Source organism: Bombina bombina, chromosome 8 (assembly GCF_027579735.1).
Source record: "Bombina bombina isolate aBomBom1 chromosome 8, aBomBom1.pri, whole genome shotgun sequence".
NCBI classification, from domain to species: Eukaryota; Metazoa; Chordata; class Amphibia; order Anura; family Bombinatoridae; genus Bombina; species Bombina bombina.
The window spans coordinates 229,245,636-229,258,410 of NC_069506.1; the positions used below are offsets into that span (position 1 = coordinate 229,245,636).

Genomic DNA, 12,775 nt, shown 5'->3' on the forward strand with positions numbered 1-12,775 from the left:
GTAGGTGGCGGCGATTTGCGGTCGGAAGATTAGGGGTTAATTATTTTAAGTAGCTGGCGGCGACGTTGTGGGGGGCAGGTTAGGGGTTAATAAATGTAATACAGGGGTCGGCGGGGTTAGGGGCAGCAGATTAGGGGTACATAAGTATAACGTAGGTGGCGGTCGGCAGATTAGGGGTTAAAAATTTTCATCGAGTGGCGGCGGTGTGGGGGGACCTCGGTTTAGGGGTACATAGGTAGTTTATGGGTGTTAGTGTACTTTAGGGTACAGTAGTTAAGAGCTTTATAAACCGGCGTTAGCCAGAAAGCTCTTAACTCCTGCTATTTTCAGGCGGCTGGAGTTTTGTCGTTAGAGCTCTAACGCTCACTTCAGAAACGACTCTAAATACCAGCGTTAGAAAGATCCCATTGAAAATATAGGCTACGCAAATGGCGTAGGGGGATCTGCGGTATGGAAAAGTCGCGGCTGAAAAGTGAGCGTTAGACCCTTTAATCACTGACTCCAAATACCAGCGGGCGCCCAAAACCAGCGTTAGGAGCCTCTAACGCTGGTTTTGACGGCTACCGCCGAACTCCAAATCTAGGCCCTAGAGATGCCCAGTATATTCATTACAATCTTTGCAGTATGCTGGGCTTTTTCAGTATTTTACCACACATTATGGGAGGCAACTTTTGGCACTGCTACATTACTTTGTAGTATCTTAGACAATATTACTTTGCGGTGCTGTATGAAGAAGTATTTCACTGCAGTATGAGGGCAACATTACATTACACTGTATTATTAGAGTCAGCATTATATTACACTGCAGTATGAGATGCAGAATTATATTACACTGCAGTATGAGATGCAGTATTTTATTACACTGTAGTATGTGATGCAGCATTATATTACATTTCAGTATGTGATGCAGCATTATATTACACTGCAGTATGTGATGAAGCATTATATTACATTGCAGTATGAGATGCAGTATTATATTACACTGTAGTATGTGATGCAGCATTATATTACACTGCAGTATGTGATGCAGCATTATATTACACTGCAGTATGTGATGCAGCATTATATCACACTGCAGTATGTGATGCAGCATTATATCACACTGCAGCATGTGATGCAGCATTATATTACACTGCAGTATGTGATGCAGCATTATATCACACTGCAGTATATGATGCAGCATTATATCACACTGCAGTATGTGATGCAGCATTATATCACACTGCAGTATTTGATGCAGCATTATATCACACTGGAGTATGAGATGCAGTATTATATTACACTGCAGTATGAGATGCAGTATTGTAGTATGAGAGGCAGCATTATATTACATTGGAGTATGAGATGCAGTATTTTATTAAACTGTAGTATGTGAGGCAGCATTACATTACATTGCAGTATGAGAGGCAGACTTAAATTACACTGCAGTAGGAGAGGCAGCATTACATTACACTGCAGCATGTGAGGCAGCATTACATTACACTGCAGTATGAGGGGCAGCATTGCATTACACTATAATATGTGAGGCAGCATTATTATACGCTACTGTATGCGAGGCAGCATTACATTACACTGCAGTATGTGAGGCAGCATTACATTACACTGCAGTATGGGAGGCATCATTACATTACACTGCAGTATGTGAGGTACCATTACATTACACTGCAGTATGAGAGGCAGCATTACATTACACTGCAGTATGTGAGGCAGCATTACATTACTCTGCAGTATGAGAGGCAGCATTACATTACACTGCAGTATGGGAGGCAGCATTACATTACACTGCAGTATGTTAAGCAGCAATATTATACACTACTGTATGTGAAGCAGCATTACATTACACTATAATATGTGAGGCAGCATTATTATACGCTACTGTATGTGAGGCAGCATTATATTACATTGCAGTATGTGATGCAGCATATTATACACAACTGTATGTGAGGCACCATTACATTACACTGCAGTACGTGAGGCACCATTACATTACACTGCAGTATGTGAGGCAGCATTACATTACACTGCAGTATGTGAGGCAGCATTGCATTACACTGCAATATGGGAGGCAGCATTACATTACACTGCAGTATGTGATGCAGCATTATATTACACTGCAGTATGTGAGGCAGCATTACATTACACTGCAGTATGTAAGGGAACATTACATTACACTGCACGATGTGAGGCAGCATTACATTATACTGCTGTTTGTGAGGCAGCATTACATTATACTGCTGTATGTGAGGCAGCATTACATTATACTGCTGTATGTGAGGCAGCATTTCAGGTTACAGACCTTCGCAGAATGACTTAGTGGCACATCCGCTCATCACAATCTCCTTTGGCATCTCACCTAGAGGAAAAGGGAGAGTTGAGCAGAGATGTGAGATAGCATTACATTACACTGCAGTATGTGAGGCAGTATTACATTACACTACTGTATGTGAGGCAGCATTACATAACACTGCTGTATGTGAGGCAGCTTTACATTACACTGCTGTATGTGAGGCAGCATTTCATTATACTGCAGTATGTTAGGTAACATTACATTACACTGCAGTATTTGAGGTAACATTACACTAAATTATCACTTAGATTACGAGTTTTGAGCGCTATAGGGAAAGTAAAGAACTAACTATACCGCTGCCATTACAAATTTAAAAAAACCTGGCTTGTGCGGTCGATATGGAGATTTTGAGCTCCATATCGCACCCAAAACAAGCAGTGTTTTGACGTGCTTGTGCACACTTTCCCCATAGACATCAATGAGGAGAGCTGGCAAAAAAAAAGTCTAACACCTGCGATTGCGGAAACAAAAGCTCCGTAACGCAGCCCCATTGATGTCTATTGGGGACAATCAAAGACTGTTTAAACCTAACATAAACCCTGAATCTAAACACCCCTAATCTACTGCCCCCGACATCGCCGACGCCTGCCTACAGTTATTAACCCCTATTCTGCCGCTCCCGATATCGTTGCCACTATATTAAAGTTATTAACCCCTTATCCGCCGCACACCCAACATCGCCGCAACTATATTAAAGTTATTAACCCCTATTCCGCCGCTCCCAATATCGCCGCCACCTAAATAAACCTATTAACTCCTAAACCTCTGGCCCCCCACATCACTACCTCTAAATAAACCCCACATCGCAACAACCTAAATTAAACTAAAAACCCCTAACGTAACCTTAACCCTAACACCCCCTAACTTTAACATAATTAAAATAGGTCTAAATTAAACTTACAATTATTAGCTAAATAAACCTATTAACCCCTAAACTGCCAGCCCCCACATAGCAACAACCTAAATTAAACTATATTAACCCTTGAACCTAACCCTAACGTAACCCTAACACCCCCTAACTTTAACATAATGAAATTATATCTAAATTAAAATTACTATTATTAACTAAATAATACATACTTACCTGTGAAATAAAGCCTAAGCTAGCTACAGTATAACCAATAGTTATATTCTAGCTAGCTTAGGTTTTATTTTTATTTCACAGGTAAGTTTGTATTTATTTTAACTAGGTAGACTAGTTAGTAATTAATTATTAACTATTTACTAACTACCTAGTTAAAATAAATACAAACTTACCTGTGAAATAAAACCTAAGCTACCTTACAATAAAACCTACCATTACAAAAAATAAACACTAAAATCACAAATAATAAAAAAACCTACTATTACAAAAAAAACAAAATGAAATTATCCAAAAAATAAAGATTATGCCTATTCTAATACCCTTTAAAAAAATAAAAAAAACACCCCAAAATAAAAAAGACTAATCTAGAATAAAATACCAAGGGCCCTTTTGGGGGGGCCTTAAAAGGGCCTTTTGTAGGGCATTGCCCTAAGTTAAACAGTTCTTTTGCTAAAAAATAAATAAAAATATACATTACACAAAATAACAAACAAATGATCAAAAATAAAATTATTCCTATTCGAATACCCATAAAAAAAATACATAATCTAGAATAAAATACCAATGGCCCTTAAAAGGGCCTTTTGTAGGGCGTTCCCCTAAAGATACCAGCTCTTTTTCTGAAAAAAAAATAAAAAAATACAAATACCCATTAACATTACAAACCCCCCCAAACTCACAAAATAAAAAGACTATCTAAAAAACCTAAGCTACCCATTGCCCTGAAAAGCGCATTTAGCCCAGACCCTAAACTAAAAAAAAACCCCACCCAAAAAACCCTTAAAAAAGCCGAACACTAACCCTAAGACAATCCACTTACAGTTTTTGAAGTCCCGCTTGAACGATCTTCATCCCGGAGTTGAAGTCCTGATCCAGGTGGCGAGAAGTCTTCATCCAGGCGGCCTCTTCAATCTTTATCCCGGCGGCGAATTCCTGATCCAAGCGGTGAGAAGTCTTTATCCAGACGGCCTCTTCAATCTTCATCCAGGCGGCATCTTCTATCTTGATCTTGATCCCGGAGGCACGGAGCGGGTCCATCCTGAAGACATCTGGCGCGGAGCACCCTCTTCATACGGTCGCCGCCGTACACTGAATCTTCAATGCAAGGGACGTGATCCAAGATGGCGTCCCTTGCATTCCTATTGGCTGAAAAATTTGAATCAGCCAATAGGAATTAGTGCTGCTAAAATCCTATTGGCAGTTCAAATCAGCCAATAGGATTTAAGCAGCTCTAATTATATTGGATGATGCATCAGCCAATAGAATGTAATTTAGTGTTTGTTATTTTTTGTAACTTTAGTTTTTTTGTTTTTTTTTGTATTCAGATACTTTGTAATTTTTAGAGTAGTGTGTTTTTTTAATGTGTAGTTTAGTTTAATTTAATTGGTAGTTAGTTTAATTGTTTTTTTTTAATTTGACAGGTAAGTTTAAATTTAATTTAAGCTAGGTAAATTGTAATTTTAATAAAAAGTTAGGGGGTTGTTAGGTTCATGGGTAAATAGTTTAATTTAGTTTATTTCGTTGTGGGGGGCTTTCGGTTTAGGGGTTAATAGGTTTAGTATAGGGGCGGCGGTGTAGGGCTTAATAACTTTAGTATAGTGGGGGCGATGTGGGCAGACGGCAGATTAGGGGTTTGTTAGAATAAAAAAGAGAGAAGCGCTCAACCTGGGTGTGAACAATAGCATAATAGCTTGTTCTATGGCTAGTTACCACCCAAGAAGCAGCCTCTTTTTGCTCAACATGTGTCTTTCACAGAGAAGAACTTTCCTGAAGCATATCAGTCTGATCCTGACTTAACAGTACAGTCCAGCCCCGAAATACCAGGCAATCCCTCTCTGAACGAGAGAAACAGCAAAACCCCAGACATACGTTTGGGCTTATTGTGGGCCTCATCAGTGAGGTGCACCCATATCCCTCTAGGCACACTGAGCAACGGATTCTGGATTCCCGCATCACACTTATGGAGACTTCCCTAAGTGTCATAATTAGCATAAATAAAAAGAGAGAAGTGCTCAACCTGGGAACGAACAATAGCATAATAGCTTGTTCTATGGCTAGTTACCACCCAAAAAGCAGCCTCTTTTTGCTCACCATGTGCCTTTCACAGAGAAGAAATTTCCTGAAGCATATCAATCTGATCCTGACTTCACGTACGTCTGGGGTTTTTGCTGTTTCTCTCATTCAGAGAGAGATTGCCTGGTATTTCGTGGCTGGACTGTACTGTGAAGTCAGGATCAGACTGATATGCTTCTGCTTGAGGAAAGTTCTTCTCTGTGAAAGGCACATGCTGAGCAAAAAGACGCTGCTTCTTGGGTGGTAACTAGCCATCGAACAAGCTAGTATGCTATTGTTCGTTCCCAGGTGAGTGCTTCTCTCTTTTTATTTATGCAAATTATGACACTTAGGGAAGTCTCCCTAAGTGTGATGCAGGAATCCAGACGTGGACTTGTTGCTCAGTGTGCCTAGAGGGATATAGCTGCACCTCACTGACGAGGCTCACAATAGGCCGAAACGTACGTCTGAGGTTTTGCTGTTTCTCTCGTTCAGAGAGGGATTGCCTGGTATTTTGGGGCTGAACTGCACTGTGAATTTAGGATCAAACTGATATGCTTCAGGAAAGTTCTTCTCTGTGAAAGGCACATGTTGAGCAAAAAGAGGCTGCTTCTTGGGTGGTAACTAGCCATAGAACAAGCTATTATGCTATTGTTCGTTCCCAGGTTTCTCTCTTTTTATTTATGAATATTCAAATAGTGTTTGCGATGCGGGAGGGCAGCGGTTTAGGGGTTAATAAGTTTATTATAGTGGTGAGGATGTCAGGGAGCGGCGGAATAGGGGTTAATATTTTTTTAAAGTGGTGGCAATATCGGGAGCGCCAGATTAGGGGTTAATAAATTTATTTAGTGTTTGCGATGCGGGAGGGCCTCGGTTTAGGGGTTAATAGGTAGTTTATGGGTGTTAGTTTACTTTTTAATTCATTAGTTATGAGTTTTATGTTAGAGCTTTGTAACGTAAAACTCATAACTACTGACTTTAGATGGTGGTACAGATCTTGTCATTTTAGGCTGTAACGCTCGCTTTTTAGCCTCACAGCAAAACTCGTAATACCAGCACTATGAGAATACCATGAAAAAACGTCATTTTTACGAGTGCAGTACTGTTGTTGTGGTACAGGCTAAAAGGCTTGCGGTGCACCTATACTGACAAGACTTGTAATGGCTGCGTTAGGGAAAATGATGCGTTATGTATGTATGCATTAAGTATGTGAGGCAGCATTACATTACACTGCAGTATGTGAGATAACATTACTTTACACTGCAGTATGTGAGGTAACATTACTTTACACTGCAGTATGTGAGGCACCATTACATTACATTGCAGTATGTGAGGCACCATTACATTACACTGCAGTATGTGAGGCACCATTACATTACAGTGCAGTATGTGAGGTAACATTACATTACACTGCAGTATGTGAGGTAACATTACATTACACTGCAGTATGTGAGGCACCATTACATTACACTGCAGTATGTGAGGCACCATTACATTACAGTGCAGTATGTGAGGTAACATTACATTACACTGCAGTATGTGAGGTAACATTACATTACACTGCAGTATGTGAGGCACCATTACATTACAGTGCAGTATATGAGGCAGCATTACATTACACTGCAGTATGTGAGGCAGCATTACATTACACTACAATATGTTAAACAGCATTACATTACACTGCAGTATGTGAGGTAACATTACATTACACTACAGGATGTGAGATAGCATTACATTACACTGCAGTATGTGAGGCAGCATTACATTACACTACAATACAGGGAGTGCAGAATTATTAGGCAAGTTGTATTTTTGAGGATTAATTTTATTATTGAACAACAACCATGTTCTCAATGAACCCAAAAAACTCATTAATATCAAAGCTGAATATTTTTGGAAGTAGTTTTTAAGTTGTTTTTAGTTTTAGCTATTTTAGGGGGATATCTGTGTGTGCAGGTAACTATTACTGTGCATAATTATTAGGCAACTTAACAAAAAACAAATATATACCCATTTCAATTATTTATTTTTACCAGTGAAACCAATATAACATCTCAACATTCACAAATATACATTTCTGACATTCAAAAACAAAACAAAAACAAATCAGTGACCAATATAGCCACCTTTCTTTGCAAGGACACTCAAAAGCCTGCCATCCATGGATTCTGTCAGTGTTTTGATCTGTTCACCATCAACATTGCGTGCAGCAGCAACCACAGCCTCCCAGACACTGTTCAGAGAGGTGTACTGTTTTCCCTCCTTGTAAATCTCACATTTGATGATGGACCACAGGTTCTCAATGGGGTTCAGATCAGGTGAACAAGGAGGCCATGTCATTAGATTTTCTTCTTTTATACCCTTTCTTGCCAGCCACGCTGTGGAGTACTTGGACGCGTGTGATGGAGCATTGTCCTGCATGAAAATCATGTTTTTCTTGAAGGATGCAGACTTCTTCCTGTACCACTGCTTGAAGAAGGTGTCTTCCAGAAACTGGCAGTAGGACTGGGAGTTGAGCTTGACTCCATCCTCAACCCGAAAAGGCCCCACAAGCTCATCTTTGATGATACCAGCCCAAACCAGTACTCCACCTCCACCTTGCTGGCGTCTGAGTCGGACTGGAGCTCTCTGCCCTTTACCAATCCAGCCACGGGCCCATCCATCTGGCCCATCAAGACTCAATCTCATTTCATCAGTCCATAAAACCTTAGAAAAATCAGTCTTGAGATATTTCTTGGCCCAGTCTTGACGTTTCAGCTTGTGTGTCTTGTTCAGTGGTGGTCGTCTTTCAGCCTTTCTTACCTTGGCCATGTCTCTGAGTATTGCACACCTTGTGCTTTTGGGCACTCCAGTGATGTTGCAGCTCTGAAATATGGCCAAACTGGTGGCAAGTGGCATCTTGGCAGCTGCACGCTTGACTTTTCTCAGTTCATGGGCAGTTATTTTGCGCCTTGGTTTTTCCACACGCTTCTTGCGACCCTGTTGACTATTTTGAATGAAACGCTTGATTGTTCGATGATCACGCTTCAGAAGCTTTGCAATTTTAAGAGTGCTGCATCCCTCTGCAAGATATCTCACTATTTTTGACTTTTCTGAGCCTGTCAAGTCCTTCTTTTGACCCATTTTGCCAAAGGAAAGGAAGTTGCCTAATAATTATGCACACCTGATATAGGGTGTTGATGTCATTAGACCACACCCCTTCTCATTACAGAGATGCACATCACCTAATATGCTTAATTGGTAGTAGGCTTTCGAGCCTATACAGCTTGGAGTAAGACAACATGCATAAAGAGGATGATGTGGTCAAAATACTCATTTGCCTAATAATTCTGCACTCCCTGTATGTTAAACAGCATTACATTACACTGCAGTATGTGCGGTAACATTACATTAAACTGCAGTATGTGAGGCAGCATTACATTACACTGCAGTATGTGACATAACATTACATTACACTGGAGTATGTGAGGCAGCATTGCATTACACTGCAGTATGTGAGGCAGCATTACAGTACACTGCAGTATGTGAGGCAGCATTACAGTACACTGCAGTATGTGAGGCAGCATTACATTGCACTGCAGTATGTGAGGCAGCATTACAGTACACTGCAGGATGTGAAATAGCATTACATTACACTGCAGTATGTGAAGCAGCATTACATTACACTGTAGTATGTGAGGTAACATTACATTACACTGTAGTATGTGAGGTAACATTACATTACACTGCAGTATGTGAAGCAGCATTACATTACACTGTAGTATGCGAGGTAACATTACATTACACTGCGATATGTGAGATAAAATTACATTACACTGAAGTAATGGGAGTCACTACTGTATTACATTACCGTATGTATATATATATATATATATATATATATATATATATATATATATATATATATATATATATATATATATATATATATATATATTTGCATAGGAAATTATCACATCTAGGCAAGATTCCCCGCTTGCTTTTTCCCAGAAATACTTCATATACAATGTTACCAATGCACAAGAGAATTCTGGGTAAGATATGTAAATTAGATATGCAAATTCTCAGTTTTTTTGCTTCAAGTACTGTTTCAACACAGCGATTCTTTTAACAGGATTATTGCCACAAAGGATCGTTGTGTTAGAACAGTACTTGAAGCAAAAAAAATTAGAATTTGCATATCTAATTTGCATATCTTACCCAGAATTCTCTTGTGCATTGGTAACATTGTATATGAAGTATTTCTGGGAAAAAGCAAGCAGGGAATCTTGCCTAGATGTGATAATTTCCTATGCAAATATTTATATTGATTTAATTTTGAGACATGGAGGATTTTAATTTCAGTTTTTTATCTCCCCCATAATTTTAATGAATTTGGTTTTATATATATATAGTAGCATTACATTGATCTCTAGCATAAATTATACATAGGATTGACAAATCTAGAGTAAGTAATTGTTTAAATGTGATTATGGTATACAAAAACCCTGGCTGTAAAGCACATAACTTAGCATCAGTCAGAGGATATCTCCAGAAAAGGGAAATAAACCAAGAGATAAAACTGCAGGCTTGTTTAGTTTTATGCTGCTCCAGTGTATTTTGTCCTTTGGTTTCTCTGTGAGAATAACATTAAGGATGTTAAAGCTATTCTCACAATGTTTCTTGCTTGACCGTATACTTATAGTGTGGTCAGCCCTTTAGCTGTTTGCACTACTACTAGTACCATGTGATTGGGTCACACTAATGTCTTAATTAGAACTCTGAATCACTCTGTATTCTGTCAGGGATCTCCATATCTGTATTTTTGTCTGCTAATTTGGTATTTGCACAGCTGTATATCTGTATCATCCTTCTCTCAATCTCATAGCTCTGCAGTAATGTGATCACTTTAGTAACTTTAGTAATCTGTGTGGTTTCTTGCAGTTATGTGTTAATGGGAGATGATACCCAAATGCCAAATCACTTGTAAATGATGCAGCATAATTGTATAAAGATGACTAAAGAATATTGCATGAATGTCTCTATGTAAAAAATGAAGATATTTTATATCTCAAAATTCCTTCAGCTCACCAGAGTAAGTCCTATGTGAAATATAGCTATTACATGGTGGTAAAAACAGCCAATCAGCATCATCACTGCTGATTTCACAGTTTGCTTTACTATGATCTCATAGTATTTCAAACAAATCTCAGAAGATTTCATAGTAAACTTCTCTAAACGATAGAGGGAAATAAAGGGACTGTGCCTGCATGCACATGCCAGATGCACGCTTCCTTGCTAGACCTCAGACAAGCATCCTGATTGGATACTTGTCTTCTCTCTGCAATGATATGTGGTTACGGTAAGGTAAAATAGCTTCCTTTTTTACATAAAGATGTTCATGTGATATTTTCTAGTCAGTTTTACAGATATACTGTATCACTATGAAGTGAGTCAACATTTGGACAACATGTCTCTTTAAAGGGCCATAATACCCAAATGTTTAAACACTTGAAAGTAATGCAGTATAGCTGTAAAAAGCTGACTATAAAATATCACAAGAACATCTCTATGTAAAAAAGATATTTTACCTCAAAAGTTTCTCAGTAGCCACATCCCATTGTAAAGGACTTCTAAGCAACAAATCAGTATGTCTGTCCCGGGACAGCGGAAGGAGCGAGCTTACGTGCACTCTCATCTTATTTCCCTATTCAGCTTAAGGAAGTTTACAATGAAATCTCATGAGAGTTAAGTCAAATCTCATGAGATCACAGTAAAAGAGTTCATGACCTCAGCACTGTTGATGCTGATTGGCTGCTGTTCATTTCTTCATTTTGTTTTACCTGCAGCTGAGCAGCAGCTGAGTATAAGTTTTTACACAGAACTTACTCTGCTGAGCTGGGGAAATTGTGAGGTAAAATATCTTCCTTTTTTACCTAGAGTTGCTCAGGTGATATTTTCCTGTCAGCTTTTTACAGTTATAGTGCATCAGTTTCAAGTGATTTAGCATGTGAGTATTATGTCCCTTTAAGTCTGTCAGCTTTCACAGTCTCTGGCAGAGATCTGTTTTGCATGGGGTTTTCCCCTCTGCTTAACTCTCCCTTTTCCTGTAGGTGAGACGTCAGAGGACATTGTAATGAGCGGATGTGCCACTAAGTCGTTCTGCGAAGGTCTGTACCCTGCCTTTCAAATCCCAGGATGGAAAAGGACAGCATGCTGCACCGACTCACTCTGTAACCATGCCAACAGCAGCACCCCACAAAAAAGCACCCCCACATACGGATAACAGATAATTAGCTTCGAGAAGCACCGTATTTTACTTCAAAATCCAGTATTAATCTTTGATAGCAAGCTATTTATTACAACTCCTAAGTTGCTTCTAGAATGATTTCATTTTGTAATTTAAAATGATCAAACCATATTTAGTAAATGGATATTTTGACATTTTATATAACTTGATTATAATGAAAGTTTCCTTTTAATATTGCAACAACATTTTACCTTAAGAGAAGCTACTAAGTTACAGCTGGTCAATGATAAATATTGATGCGTTTAATAGATTATTTTATTGTCCAAAACAGAATAAAGGGTTAACACAATACACTACAATTTGCCTTTTTTGTAATATTATCTCACAGTATCTTAAAGAGATATTTAAAGTCATTTGGAAGTCAAAAAGAAGCGTCCATGGTTCAGACAGAACATGCAATTTTAAGAGGTTTTTTAAATGACTTCTATTATCAGATTTCATTCAGTTTCTTCTTGGTATCCTTTGCAATGCAACTGCTTTACAACTGTTAAACACATAGGGGTGGATCACAAACTAACAATTGATAATTATTTATTTGTAGACAGATTCCAAAGAGTTGTTTTTCTGTGTAAATGCAATCAACCCATTTTCCTTGTTTAGCATCAGCACTTTTTCATTATTTTTTTCTGTGAAAAATGGTCCTATAATTAAAGGACCATTAAATAAAGGAAGAATTGCATAATTAACCAATCTAAAATAAAACAATAATGCAAAATTTCAAATAAGTAGTTGATGTTATTCAAAAAAATGTCATCATCATGTGACGGCCATCAGCCAATCACGAACTGCATATGCATATTCTACGTATTCTTGAACATGCTCAGTAGGACCTGTTGCCTCAGAAAGTGTTTGTATAAAAAGAATGTGTACATAATGATAATGGAAGTGAACTGGAAAGTTGTTTAAAATGCTTTATCTCAATCATAAATGTTTGATTTTGACTTCAGTGTTCCTTTAACATTTGCCAGACCAGGTTTTCTGATCACAATCCAAATTCTTGATA

General features: G+C 38.5%; 1 protein-coding gene across 1 annotated transcript in view; it reads left to right on the forward strand.

The window, feature by feature from the left end:
* Positions 1-12,065, forward strand: part of LOC128638137 (urokinase plasminogen activator surface receptor-like) — a 60,733-nt gene extending 48,668 nt beyond the window's left edge. Inside the window, exon 7 of the mRNA XM_053690000.1 lies at positions 11,576-12,065. Within this exon, the coding sequence (XP_053545975.1) occupies positions 11,576-11,748 (173 nt within the window). The 3' untranslated portion in view covers positions 11,749-12,065. The remainder of the gene's footprint in view (positions 1-11,575) is intronic.
* Positions 12,066-12,775: the final 710 nt, after the last annotated feature.